General features: G+C 41.4%; 1 protein-coding gene across 1 annotated transcript in view; it reads right to left on the reverse strand.

Moving 5' to 3' along the window:
- ALK (ALK receptor tyrosine kinase) overlaps positions 1 to 12,517 on the reverse strand; it is a 169,957-nt gene that overhangs the window by 32,073 nt on the left and 125,367 nt on the right. The window contains exon 12 of the mRNA XM_070734303.1: positions 8,582 to 8,768. Within this exon, the coding sequence (XP_070590404.1) occupies positions 8,582 to 8,768 (187 nt within the window). The remainder of the gene's footprint in view (positions 1 to 8,581; positions 8,769 to 12,517) is intronic.

Genomic DNA, 12,517 nt, shown 5'->3' on the forward strand with positions numbered 1-12,517 from the left:
TCCTACCTATATAAAACCATCCACTCTACACAAGTGAAGAGAACTCGCTTTTCCCTTTAATACTCTACAAGCAGCCCCACATATTTTTAAAAAATGCCTTTTAAAATTTTGCAAATATTTCAACTCAACAATCCCTCAACCATGTTATGCTTCTGAATCTATAAGTACCTCTTGGGATTTGGTTGTTGCTGCACGTACAATTTTTTTTTTACATCTTTATTAATTGCATCCTGGAATGAATCAGCTCTCTTGGCAGCTCCTATGGTGCCACCATCTTGTTTTTTGCTTCTGCACATGCACCGAAGCTGTTTTTTGTGTGGGAGGAAGCGAACCAGCAGCAAGATAAGTCAGAACCCACCCCTGTTCATATGACATTCATATTAAGGATCAAGGGAAAGATACAGAAGTTTAGTTCAGATGGAAACTGTAATTTGCAGTCATTTCATCTGGTGTCACTAATTCTTAACCCAGATATTCAGAATGAAACTACAGTTGATTGCATTAAAAATAATGCTAATTGTCACAGAAACACGAACCAAATAAAATTCTTTCCGTGTCTCTCCTGACATATATCATCCATCCAAATGACATTGATCTCTGTGTCAACTGCTTTTGCAATTGTTAACTACAGTCATCTGGTTGTAATAATTAGAGTCTTCTGGTCGTGGAAAGAAATAATTTTATATTAGATGTAAGATTCACTGTAGATTAACTCCAGGCCTTAACATCATTGCTATAGACACTGCGCAAGTTTCAAAGAGAGGATTTGAGGGTTGATTATTTAGGAAAATTGAAAAAAATGAACTAATAAATAAATCATGCACCTTTCCATTATATATTTTCTCCTGTGTGCTCATTATACAGATTTTCTGTCACTGTTCATTCCAGGATGCAATTAATAAAGATGTAAAAAAAAAATTGTACGTGCAACAACAACCAAATCCCAAGAGGTACTTATAGATTCAGAAGCCTAACATGGTCGAGGGATTGTTGAGTTGAAATATTTGCAAACTTTTAAAAGGCATTTTTAAAAAATATGTGGGGCTGCTTGTAGAGTATTAAAGGGAAAAGCGAGTTCTCTTCACTTGTGTAGAGTGGATGGTTTTATATAGGTAGGAGAGAATAAAAATCACTCATTAAATCTGCAGGAAAAAAGCAAGAAATAACAACAACAAAACCAGAATATCACAGATAGTGGGAAAACACATCATCAAAAAAACAAAATTCAATTTTTATCCCACAAATTAATACAAAAAAGGAAGAAGAGGAGGAGGGTTTTCCTGAGCCTCAATTATCTTGAAAAGTTGATCTTGAAGAATTTTATGACTAGAGCTTATAAAATCAATACCTAATAGTGGAATGATGAGGTTATCAAGAGGCTTCCTTCTTCAGGTCAACGTTTGGTTTAGTTTTATGTTTAAATAGTGATACTTTTGTTCCTAGTATATTGCAAACTTTCAGAATGTAATTTCTCACAAAGTGAAAAGTGTTACAGTTTTTCCTAAAAAAACCTAAAAACTAAAAAAAAGCTATACATATGCTTTGTGCATGTGTATAGACTAGACTTTCAATCCTGGGCCTAGAAAGCTTAGAACTAAGACGCCTTAAACAAGATCTAAGTATTGCCCACAAGATCATATGCTGTAACGTCCTGCCTGTCGGCGACTACTTCAGCTTCAACCACAACAACACAAGAGCACACAACAGATTTAAACCTAATATTAAGCGCTCCAAACTTGACTGTAAAAAATATGACTTCAGTAACTGAGTTGTCGAAGCGTGGAACTCATCACCAGACTCCATAGTGTCATCCCCAAACCCCCAACACTTTACCCTTGGATTATCTAAGGTTGACCTATCCAGATTCCTAAGAGGTCAGTAAGGGGCGAGTACAAGTGCACTAGAATGCCTTCCATCCCCTGTCCTATTGCTCTTCTATATCTCCTATACCTTTCTTCTATTCCTATATCTCTTCTTCTAATCTTTCATTGATATGTTCTATCTCTTCTATTCTTTTTTAGATATATTTTACTATGAGTATCTCCTCTATAACCTTCATCAAGTATTTTACTATGTGTATACCCACTAAAACCCTCATTGTGTATTGGACAAAATCAATAAATAAAGTAAAATAAATAAATGGTGGCTGCAGAGCAAAGTAAGAAGGATTATTGTTAAGACCAGAGGTCTGTAAGGATGGGAAGCTATGCACACTTCAAATGGAAGAGGCAGAACTTTTAAAATTTTGTACTATCCTGGGACATTTATTAACAATATTTAATTTAAGATAGTGGTTCCCAAAGTGGGTGGTACTACGCCTGGGGGATGATGGGATGACTTAGGGGGAGCCTAAGAGTCAATGGGGTAGCAAGGAAGGTGCTAAGAGAGAAGGGGTGGCATAGGAGTGCTGGAGATAGGCCCCTTGCAGGGTGCAATTCTGCCTGGGACTCTGTCAGCAGGCAAACAGAAGGGAAAGAAGGAAAGCATGTCAGGGTGGTGGGGAAGCGACGTAGCAGCCTACTCCCTTCCCTGTAGACCTGCCATGCTTGGTGGCCTTCCATGTGACCTTCCCAGTAGTTCCCCCACACTTGCTTGCCTTCCAAGGTCAGCATACAGCCCAGCCAGCGGGTGGGTGGGCAGCCTTTGGTGAAAATGCAAATGCTGAGAGGGGTGGCAGAAAGGCACATGCAGCCGCCCCATTTCTGCAAAGGCAGAGCCCTCCACTTGCAGGGCAATCCAAAAAGGGGAGGGGGATGTTCACAGAAAAGGCTGCCTTCCACCTGTGCCAGCTCCAAAGTGCTTGGGGCTCTGAAGCAGCTCACTAGTTTCTCACCTGGCCTGATCTTTTTGTGGATTAGCCAGGCCGATGTAGAAAGATGGTAGGTAGGAAGGAAGGAAGGAAGGAAGGAAGGAAGGATGGAAGGAAGGATGGAAGGAAGGAAGGAAGGAAGGAAGATAGGAAGGAATGAAAGAAGGAAGGAAGGAAGGAAAGAAGGATGGAAGGAAGGAAGGAAGATAGGAAGAAATGAAAGAAGGAAGGAAGGAAAGAAGGATGGAAGGAAGGAAGGAAAGAAGGAAAGAAGGAAGGAAGGAAAGAAGGATGGAAGGAAGGAAGGAAGGAAGGAAAGAAGGATGGAAGGAAAGAAGGATGGAAGGAAGGAAGGAAGGAATGAAAGAAGGAAGGAAGGACAGAAGGATGGAAGGAAGGAAGGAAGGAAAGAAGGATGGATGGAAGGAAGGAAGGAAGGAAAGAAGGAAGGAAAGAAGGAAAGAAGGAAGGAAGGAAGGAAGGAAGACTGACTTGGGAAACTGGTATCATTTCATCAAGCCCAACCATCACATTAAGAATTTACTAAACAGAAAAGTAGTTACTACATTTTACTGAGTTTACTAACTTAGTAGTTAGTAAGGTTCTTGATAAATGACTATCAGACTTTGGAAACCTGGTATCACTGGATCATGTTCAACAATTTGGTTGAATTAACAAAATACTTGTAAATTGGATTTTGAACAAATGTGCAATTAATTGTTACAGTTTTGAATTTTACCATTACTATCTTCCTTAGTGGGTCATGCAAATTGCTATTCCAAACAATGCACTGAGGATGGGTTTGTTGCACCAAGGGGACGGTGTACTGAAAAAGTTTGAGAGCCGGGGTGGCGCAGCAGGTAGAGTGCTGTACTGCAGGCCACTGAAGCTGACTTTAGATCTGAAGGTCAGCGGTTCAAATCTCATCACCGGCTCAAGGTTGACTCAGCCTTCCATCCTTCTAGGGTGGGTAAAATGAAGACCCGGATTGTGGGGGAAATATGCTGGCTCTGTTAAAAAGTGCTATTCGTAACATGTGGTAAGCCGCCCTGAGTCTAAGGAGAAGGGCGGCATAAAAATTGAATAAATAAATAAATAAAAAGTTTGGGAACCACTCATTTAGGATATCACTGGCAGAAAGCAGAATAGCACCTGACTTTATTAGGAAGTTACCCTGAAAAGCCAAAGAAACAAGTTGACCTGTGATTCTCTCCCATTGTACATCCATGTATGTGTATATTCATATCAGTGTGTGTGTGTGTGTGTGTGTGTGTGTATGTTTTATAGGCATATTTCCCCAGATTTTTAAAAATGTTATAGCATCTTCTGAGGAGTCCATATAAAACAGTATTGAAGAGGGCTATTTTTGTAAAAGCTCTTTCCACTTTTCTATTTTTCCCCAATATAAATTCCCTCAGTCTTCTCACCTGCTTAAGAGACTTGCTTTGAAAGAAATCCTGACTAGTGGCAGACAAAGTGTCCTGAATGCAGATGGATGTGACACTAGCAGCTTCAGTAGAAAGTGATATGGATAAGTTTTCTGAGAAAAAAAAATCCATCCATGTTCCTCAGCTGCCAGAATATTCAATACTTAACTAAATAGTCAAGTGATCTGACTGGGTAGAAGGTAACTGCACGTTTAAATGATAAATATCTGGAATGTACTCTTAGAACAAATATTAAATGGTAAAAAATGACAGAGAGAAAAATATTAACCAGCCTCTGGAAAAGTTAGCAACAAAAGTATTTATTTATTTAATTTGACTTCTATGCTGCCCAATCCCGATGGGACTCAGGATGGCTAAGTAGTCAAAAGTAGTCAAATCAGTCTTTGCAGGATAGCTTTAGAGATGAAGCATTGTGTGGTTTGTCTTTGTAAAACATAGTAATGTGGCTATACGTTATCTATATATTATTTGCTGTGAAACACAATTGGCAGAGTCTTATTGGATGTATGTCTTGCTTGTGAAATTCACAGACCTCTAACAGCCTTTGTAGGAAGAGATGGCTGGACTTTGCCAGTAGGGTTCTTCTTATACAGTACAGTAGTACCTCTAGATACGAGCTGCTCCACATGCGAGTATTTCAAGTTACGAGCCACGACGGGAGCGAAATTTCTTTTCGACACCCGAGCTCAAATTCGGGATACGAGCCGGGATAGGTGGCGCAAGAATCCTTGCTTCTGGTTATCTCGGAGGGGAAAAACAAAGTCTAAAGCCATTTGTTCCAGATACGAGTTGTTCAACATACGAGCTCCGTTCTGGAACGAATTAAACTCGTATTTAGAGGTACTACTGTATATGTATATTTTACTGTGTAAGCTGCTCCATCCAGAATCAATAAGCCATATCATAAAGGTTTTTGTAACCTACTGACGTACAGAGTACATATTTGCACTGCCACTGCTGATTGGTTTATCTCACAGTGAGAGAAATGAACTACTGTCAGTGGCTAGCACTCTACAAAAAAGCCCTTAAAAGTGACTTCCCTGCAGCTTGCTGGCAGTCCTACTTTCAGCTAGAGTTAAATAAAGGTGCTGGACTGTTCCTGTGTTTCACTTCTTCATTCCCATTTAAATCAAACACTGGTAACGAAAGTGGTTGAAGAAGGACAACAGGTTAAAGGGATCTCATGGAATCTGCAGCCATCTTAGAAACAAATACTGATCTGTTCTGGACAAACTTGAGGATGGATACTCAAACTTCTCCAGCTCTAGCATTCTTTGATCCAAAGACAGAAGAATGGCAAACCTACATGAGCCGGTTTTGCATGTTCCTGGAGGCAAACAACTTCTAGGATCTACCAAATAACAGGAAGACGGCTCTCTTCCTTTTCTACAAGAAGTACAGACCCTGGTGACACCAGCAAACTTAAAGACCATTACATGCCCTCAGCCCCTCCTATGGTCAGCAGAAATGAATTCTATCATCAGCGGCAATGTGAAGGCAAATCCATTAACAACTTTATAGCCAAACTCTGGGAGATCGCGTCCAAATGCAAATTTTTAAACCCGGAGGAAGTGATGAAGGACAGAATTATTTTAGGTATGAGGTATCTCAATCTACAAAATAAATTTCTGATTCAGTGGGGAGCAACATTCAAAGATGTGGTCGAGGAAGCCAAAGCCACTGAATAATTGGACAACTCTGCAGCCAACATCCAGAGGACGAGTGGAGTCCAACATATTCATTGGGAGACTGATTGGATGATTGATTGACTGGTCGGATGCCCCAGAGGGTGAGGAGGAATCCAACAAGGAAAACCATATGTATCACATGCAACCAGAAGGAAGAGTGAGCTCCAGAGACTTTGAACCTAGGCAAGCATGGTGTTGCAGCTGCCTAGGGCCCATGCCAGGGCAATCTGCAAATTTAAAGATGCAATTTGCCACCATTGCCAAAAGCAGGGCCATATTACAAAGGCTTGCAGAGCCATCCAAATGACCCCCTATCAGCCAACCCAGTTCCAACCCAAATCATCCATGGGACCGAGAAGACAAGGACAGAACTGTTCTGGGGGCCAACGAGGCAGGAGAAGAGATGATTACCAAAGCCAGAACAGTAGAGGTATCAACAACACAACTGTGCACCACTCCAACACGGGGCATGTTGATAAATTCAACATCACTGTAGCTATCATGGGATTTCCCTGCGATATGAAGCTTGATACCAGCTCCGTATTCACTATCATGTCCTGGGGGACAAGCTAGACAAGCTTCTGGCCAACTTCCAGGATGTCTTCAATGGGAGTCTAGGTAAATATAAGGGCAAGTCCATATCCAAATCTCCAGAGAGGGGCGGCATACAAATCTAATAAATAAATATCATTTAACCTAGACCCCAGTGTCACTCCATTAGATTAAAAACCTGAAGAGTCCTGTTTGCACTCTGACCAAAAGTGGACAAGCAACTGTACAAATTAACTCCCCAAAGGATATTGGACTTACTTGATCATGCCACATGGGAGACCTCAATCCTCACCTCAATGAAGCCGGACAGCTCAATATGCTATAAGGGGACAAAGCCCTGCAGCCTAACGGGTACTCTGTGCCTATTGTGCAACATCTGCAGCACTCACTTGACAATGGAAACTTTTTTGCCAAGCTTTATCTGGTCCCAATTGGACAGACTGAATCCCACTTATCAACCAGAGACACCCCTGGATTCCAGCAAGCTAACCCAAACATTAGTAATGGAAGAGTTAGTGTTTGCACAGAACTTTGCAGGGTGTCTGAAATGGGTTGAGCCACTGTAATAGCGATTACTGGGTTAAAGTCATATCAAATCAGACTTGATCATGGTTCAGTGTGGTGAAGGAACATAGATCAGCTCGGGAGTAGATGGGTGGGACTCCTGTCTACCCCAACCAGAGATGACCCAGCTGAAAGAAACCCCGATGCAACGGCCAGAGCAAAGTGAGCCTCTGCCCCGAAGAGTATAAAATGTAAATCAACCAGAGGAGAACAGGGCCCTAACTAGTAGAAACCAAAGGAAGTTGTTCTCAAGCCTGGAGGAGGACCACAAGTTCCTACCTGCCAATGACAGAGTCCAACGCAGTCAGCCAGGACCAGACAATGAAGATGCTGGGACTTCAGCTGCCATGCATTCATTCATTCATTCATTCATTTATTTATTTATTTATTTATTTATTTATTTATTTATTCATTCATTCATTGATTCATTCATTCATTCAATTTTTTATGCCGCCCTTCTCCTTAGACTCAGGGCGACTTACAACATGTTAGCAATAGCACTTTTTAACAGAGCCAGCATATTGCCCCCACAATCTGGGTCCTCATTTTACCCACTTTGAAAGGATGGAAGGCTGAGTCAACCTTGAGCCGGGGATGAGATTTGAACCGCTGACCTACAGATCTAGTCAGCTTCAGTGGCTGCAGTACTGCACTCTACCTGCTGTGCCACCCCGGCAGCCAGTTCCAGATCTTTCCATAAGTAGACAGAGGAGCAGCAGCAGGCATATCTGCCCCAGTCGAAGACTCCCGAGGAATTGAATCGCAACGGCCCAGTAAGGACTGCATGGCACCCTGTTTACTTATGTAACTATGTGACCTACATTGCTTCCTAATTGCTCTTTACTCAAACTAAGAGGAGAGGGGTGTTACGTACAGACATACGGAGTACAGATTTGCATAGCTGCCACTGATTGGTTTATATCGTGGCGGGGGAAATGAACTACTGGCCAGCAGGCTAAAGGCAAGCTCTTAAAAGCAGCTTCCCTGCAGCCTGCTGGCAGTCCATATTACTTTCAGCAAGAATTAAATAAAGGTGGTGAATTGTTCGTATGTCTCTCCCCTTCATTCCCGCACAAATCAAACAGTTTTGCTTTGTCCTTCATGCCCTTCCTGTATAGATACAATACATTAGGAATGGTACTTGAATTATATTACGCTTTGATTAAGGTTTTTGGGCAACATGGCATGCCAGCAATTAGGCATTATTACCCTGTATGTTTGCAAGTAAAAATGACCTTGCACTACCAATAATGTATTAAACTGAAATCATGTTTCTGAACCTCATTGTCTAAAATAAATGGACTTCAACTCCTAAAAAAGATGACTTTTTCAATCAAGTCACAGGAAAAGAGATTTAACTGTCAAACTGCTAGATCAGACTAGAAATTCAGATTTCAATTATATTCTCCACTTCATTTGAGACTTCTGAGATTAAGCAAAAGGTGCACATGTGAATTGGTGTGCCCACATTTCTAACAAACTAGAATGTGAGCATAAAGAAGCCAGACAGATTGGTTTACCTTATCAAAGAAATATTTTTCCGGGGCACTTCTTTGAGGTCACTAATGGAAGTAGTTTTTCCTGCAAAGCAGTAATTGGGGTTATAGTCTGTCATAATTGTGGAAGTGCGCAGCTTGCTCAGCTTGTACTCAGGGCTCTGTAACTCCATCTGCACAGCTTGTAGCTCTTGGTGTTTCCGCCGATACACTAGAAAAAGTAAGAGAATTAGGAATGGGATTGAGAAATGCCACAAGGTTAAAAGCACACCAAGATACACGGGGATTGTGTTGTGCAGATTGACTGCAAGAGTGACAGCAAGAGGGAGACTTGTAGAATAAGGCTATGTACTCACCAGTAACTATTTGTGAGATATTGAGGATAAAGAAAAAAGTTTTATGTGGAACCCTGTCCAGTGAAATAATGAGTTGGCACTACTACATGATTGTAACCAATTTAAAGAGAGGACTAATCCAGAAGGGAAGGGACCTTGTAGGTCATTAAGTACATTCCCCCACCCAAGCAGAAAACCTTACACCAGGGTAGGCAAAGTTGGCTCTTCTATGACATGTGCACGTCGGCTCCCAGAATTCCTGAGCTAGCATGATTGGCTTAGGAATTCTGGGAGTTGAAGTCCACAAGTCATAGAAGAGCCAATTTTGCTTACCCCTGCCCTACACCATTTCTGACAGATGGCAGTCTAGAAAGCTTCCAGTGATGAAATTCCCACAACCTCTGGAGGCAAGAAATCTTCAATAGTTTGCTATCAACAATCACCAGTGAGTTATCAATTTATCATAATTAAACTGGAAATAAAAATTGCCTATTTCCAGCCCCACCAATGTAACTAATCAAATGGGAGAAAGAGGTTAAAGGGACTTCAGAATTTATTAGCAACCAGAATCCCTTGAAGCTAATGTTTCAGATACCAAATCCTACCTTTTAGTGACAGCTTTCCCAGAAACAAGCTGGAAGGCTTCTTTGTCACCAGCCCAGAATGACGAAGTACTGGAGGAAACTATTACAATTTCTTGAAAACGCTACCGGGAAAAGCTGGCAACTTGCTAAAAGTATTGTTTAGGGGAATGTTTGTCTCAAACTTGGATCCAATGGTTATCTGCAGGGCCAGGGACACCCAAAATAGTTGTGCTCGGGTTGAAATGTTGCAACAACAACATGGAGCTATATAGGAAAATTTATGCTGTTTAATCTTACCCCCTGCTTGGTGCAGAAATTCAAATTAAAGCATCTATGGCCAAATAGCTGTTCAATTTCTTTGTAATGCCTCCTATGCAGAGGAATTAATAATAATAATAATAATAATAATAATAATAATAATAATAATAATTTATTAGATTTTTATGCCGCCCCTCTCCGAAGACTCGGAGCAGCTCACAACAACGATAAAAACAATATTATAATGGCACAAATCTAATATTAAAAAACTGAAAACCCTATCATAATTAAAAAACCAAACAGCACATACATACCAAACATAAATTATAATAAGCCTGGGGGAAAGATGTCTCAAATCCCCCATGCCTGGCGGTATAGGTGGGTCTTAAGTAGTTTACGGAAGACAAGGAGGGTGGGAGCAGTTCTAATATCCGGGGGGAGTTGATTCCAGAGGGCCGGGGCCGCCACAGAGAAGGCTCTTCCCCTGGGGCCCGCCAGACGACATTGTTTAGTCGACGGGACCCGGAGAAGGCCAACTCTGTGGGACCTTATCGGCCGCTGGGATTCGTGCGGTAGCAGGCGGTTCCGGAGGTACTCTGGTCCAATGCCATGTAGGGCTTTAAAGGTCATGATGAACACTTTGAATTGTGACCGGAAACTGATTGGCAGCCAATGCAGGCCACAGAGCTTCTTACAGTCAAACTGCTCTTACTATAGGGAGTATTTTTGACATATACAATAACTTAAAACTATTATTTCTTGTTCTATACTCTGATAGAGATCTCTGTCTGGAAATAAATATGATAAATAGATCTTTGTATAATATCTTCAACTGTTCAAAGAGTACATTATATTTGTCCATAGTCTTCTTTTGTCATGGCTAAATATTTCCTTTTGCTAGTCTCCCATTATAATTCTCCTTATTACCTTTGCTGCCCTTTACAGACCCCATTGTCAAATTCTCCTTCCTTGTGAGGAAGTCAACTTGGGGTTACTGTTTGCTCTTTTGGAAACTAGCTGCATTCATGCAGAAACGCTTCCCTCTTGCATTCATACCTTCACTCGTAACATAACTCGTTACTCCCAAGCACCCAAACTGTTTTTTCAGCTGGTTGTGATAAATGAGCAACACTCCTTGATTTTTTCCCCTTCCACGGATGTGCTGAAGTCCAGAGGCAGCCTCACTGAACCCAAGCCTTTGGCTTGAAAAGCAAATGCCAAAACAGAGTGTGGAGAGTGGGATGGATGTAGGAGGAAAAAATGATGCGCAAAGTGAGTGGTTAATCTCCAAAGTTGAGAAATGGAGGCAATGTCTGGAGACTGGCATCTGTTACAAGCAGTCAAGAGGACTCATTCAAATGCCTGGATCACATGCTATCAGTGGCGGATTAAGGCTCACTGACAAATCTTGATGCCTCTCTCCTAGTTTTATCAGTTTTCTTTCTCAACTTTGTGGTGTCCCCTTTCAGGCCTGGTACCCTTATCACATACTTAGTCTGCTTAATAGTTAATACACCACTGCATACTACAATGACCAGGGCATTCTGGTAGGAGTCCTGCCTGGAGCTTGGAATTTTGCCAAGAGCTTGGTAGCAATTAGAAAAGGAGTAACCGTGGAACAAAAATTATAAGCTAACAATGTTTGTACCCTATAAGGAAAACGTGTGCAAAATGTTTTACCAATGGCATCTTTCACTAGCACTTCTAGCTAAGATGTTCCCCAATACAAAACCGAATTGCTGGAAATGTAATCAGACACAAGGAACATACTATCACGCTTGGTGGATATCTCCAAAAGCAAAATACTATTGGAATTAAATTAAAATACTACTAGAAGAGATTACGAAAGAAAAAAATAGAGATGAAACAGGAAATATTCTTATTGGGAATACTACCTAGAAGGTTGACCCAGAAAAAAGAGCCTGTTGCTAGGGAAGAAGTATGTTGCAATAAAGCATTTATGAACAGATTTGCTATGTTGTGGTATGTTCAGTCCAGTGGTGGGATTCACATTTTTTTACTACTGGTTCTGTGGGCATAGCTTGGTGGGCATGGCATGGCATGGCTTGGTGGATGTGGCTTGGTGGGCATGGCTTGGTGGGTGTGGCAAGGGAAGAATATATAAAATCTCCATTCCCTCACCACTCCAGGGGAAGGTTACTGTAAAACCAACTCCCCCCAGAGATTAGAATTGCCCCCACCCTCCTTGCCTTTCGTAAGCTGCTTAAAACCCACCTCTGCCGCCAGGCATGGGGGAACTGAGATTCCCTTTCCCCCTAGGCCTTTACAATTTTATGCATGGTATGTCTGTATGTATGATTGGTTTTTATGTAATGGGTTTTTAACTGTTTTTAGTATTGGATTATTGTTATATACTGTTTTATTACTGTTGTTAGCTGCCCCGAGTCTGCGGAGAGGGGCGGCATACAAATCCAATAAATAAATAAATAAATAGATAGATAGATAGATAGATAAATAATAAAATCCCCATTTCCTCCCGATCAGCTGGAATTCTGGAGGTAGAGAATAGATTGGGGTGGGGCCAGTCAGAGGTGGTATTTACTGGTTCTCTGAACTACTCAAAATTTCTACTACCGGTTCTCCAAAACTGGTCACAATCTGCTGAACACCACCTCTTGGAAAACAAAGAACCCGCACATGGTGCTGCGTCCACAATTAGGATCCAGTGGAATCTAACCAATGAGTAATGATGTGGAACTGTGAATGGACAGGTTCAGCTTTCTTTCCAACATTGTAAAATCAGAGAGGATGTGATAGATATT

The sequence above is a fragment of the Erythrolamprus reginae genome, chromosome 1 (genome assembly GCF_031021105.1).
Source record: "Erythrolamprus reginae isolate rEryReg1 chromosome 1, rEryReg1.hap1, whole genome shotgun sequence".
NCBI classification, from domain to species: domain Eukaryota; kingdom Metazoa; phylum Chordata; class Lepidosauria; order Squamata; family Dipsadidae; genus Erythrolamprus; species Erythrolamprus reginae.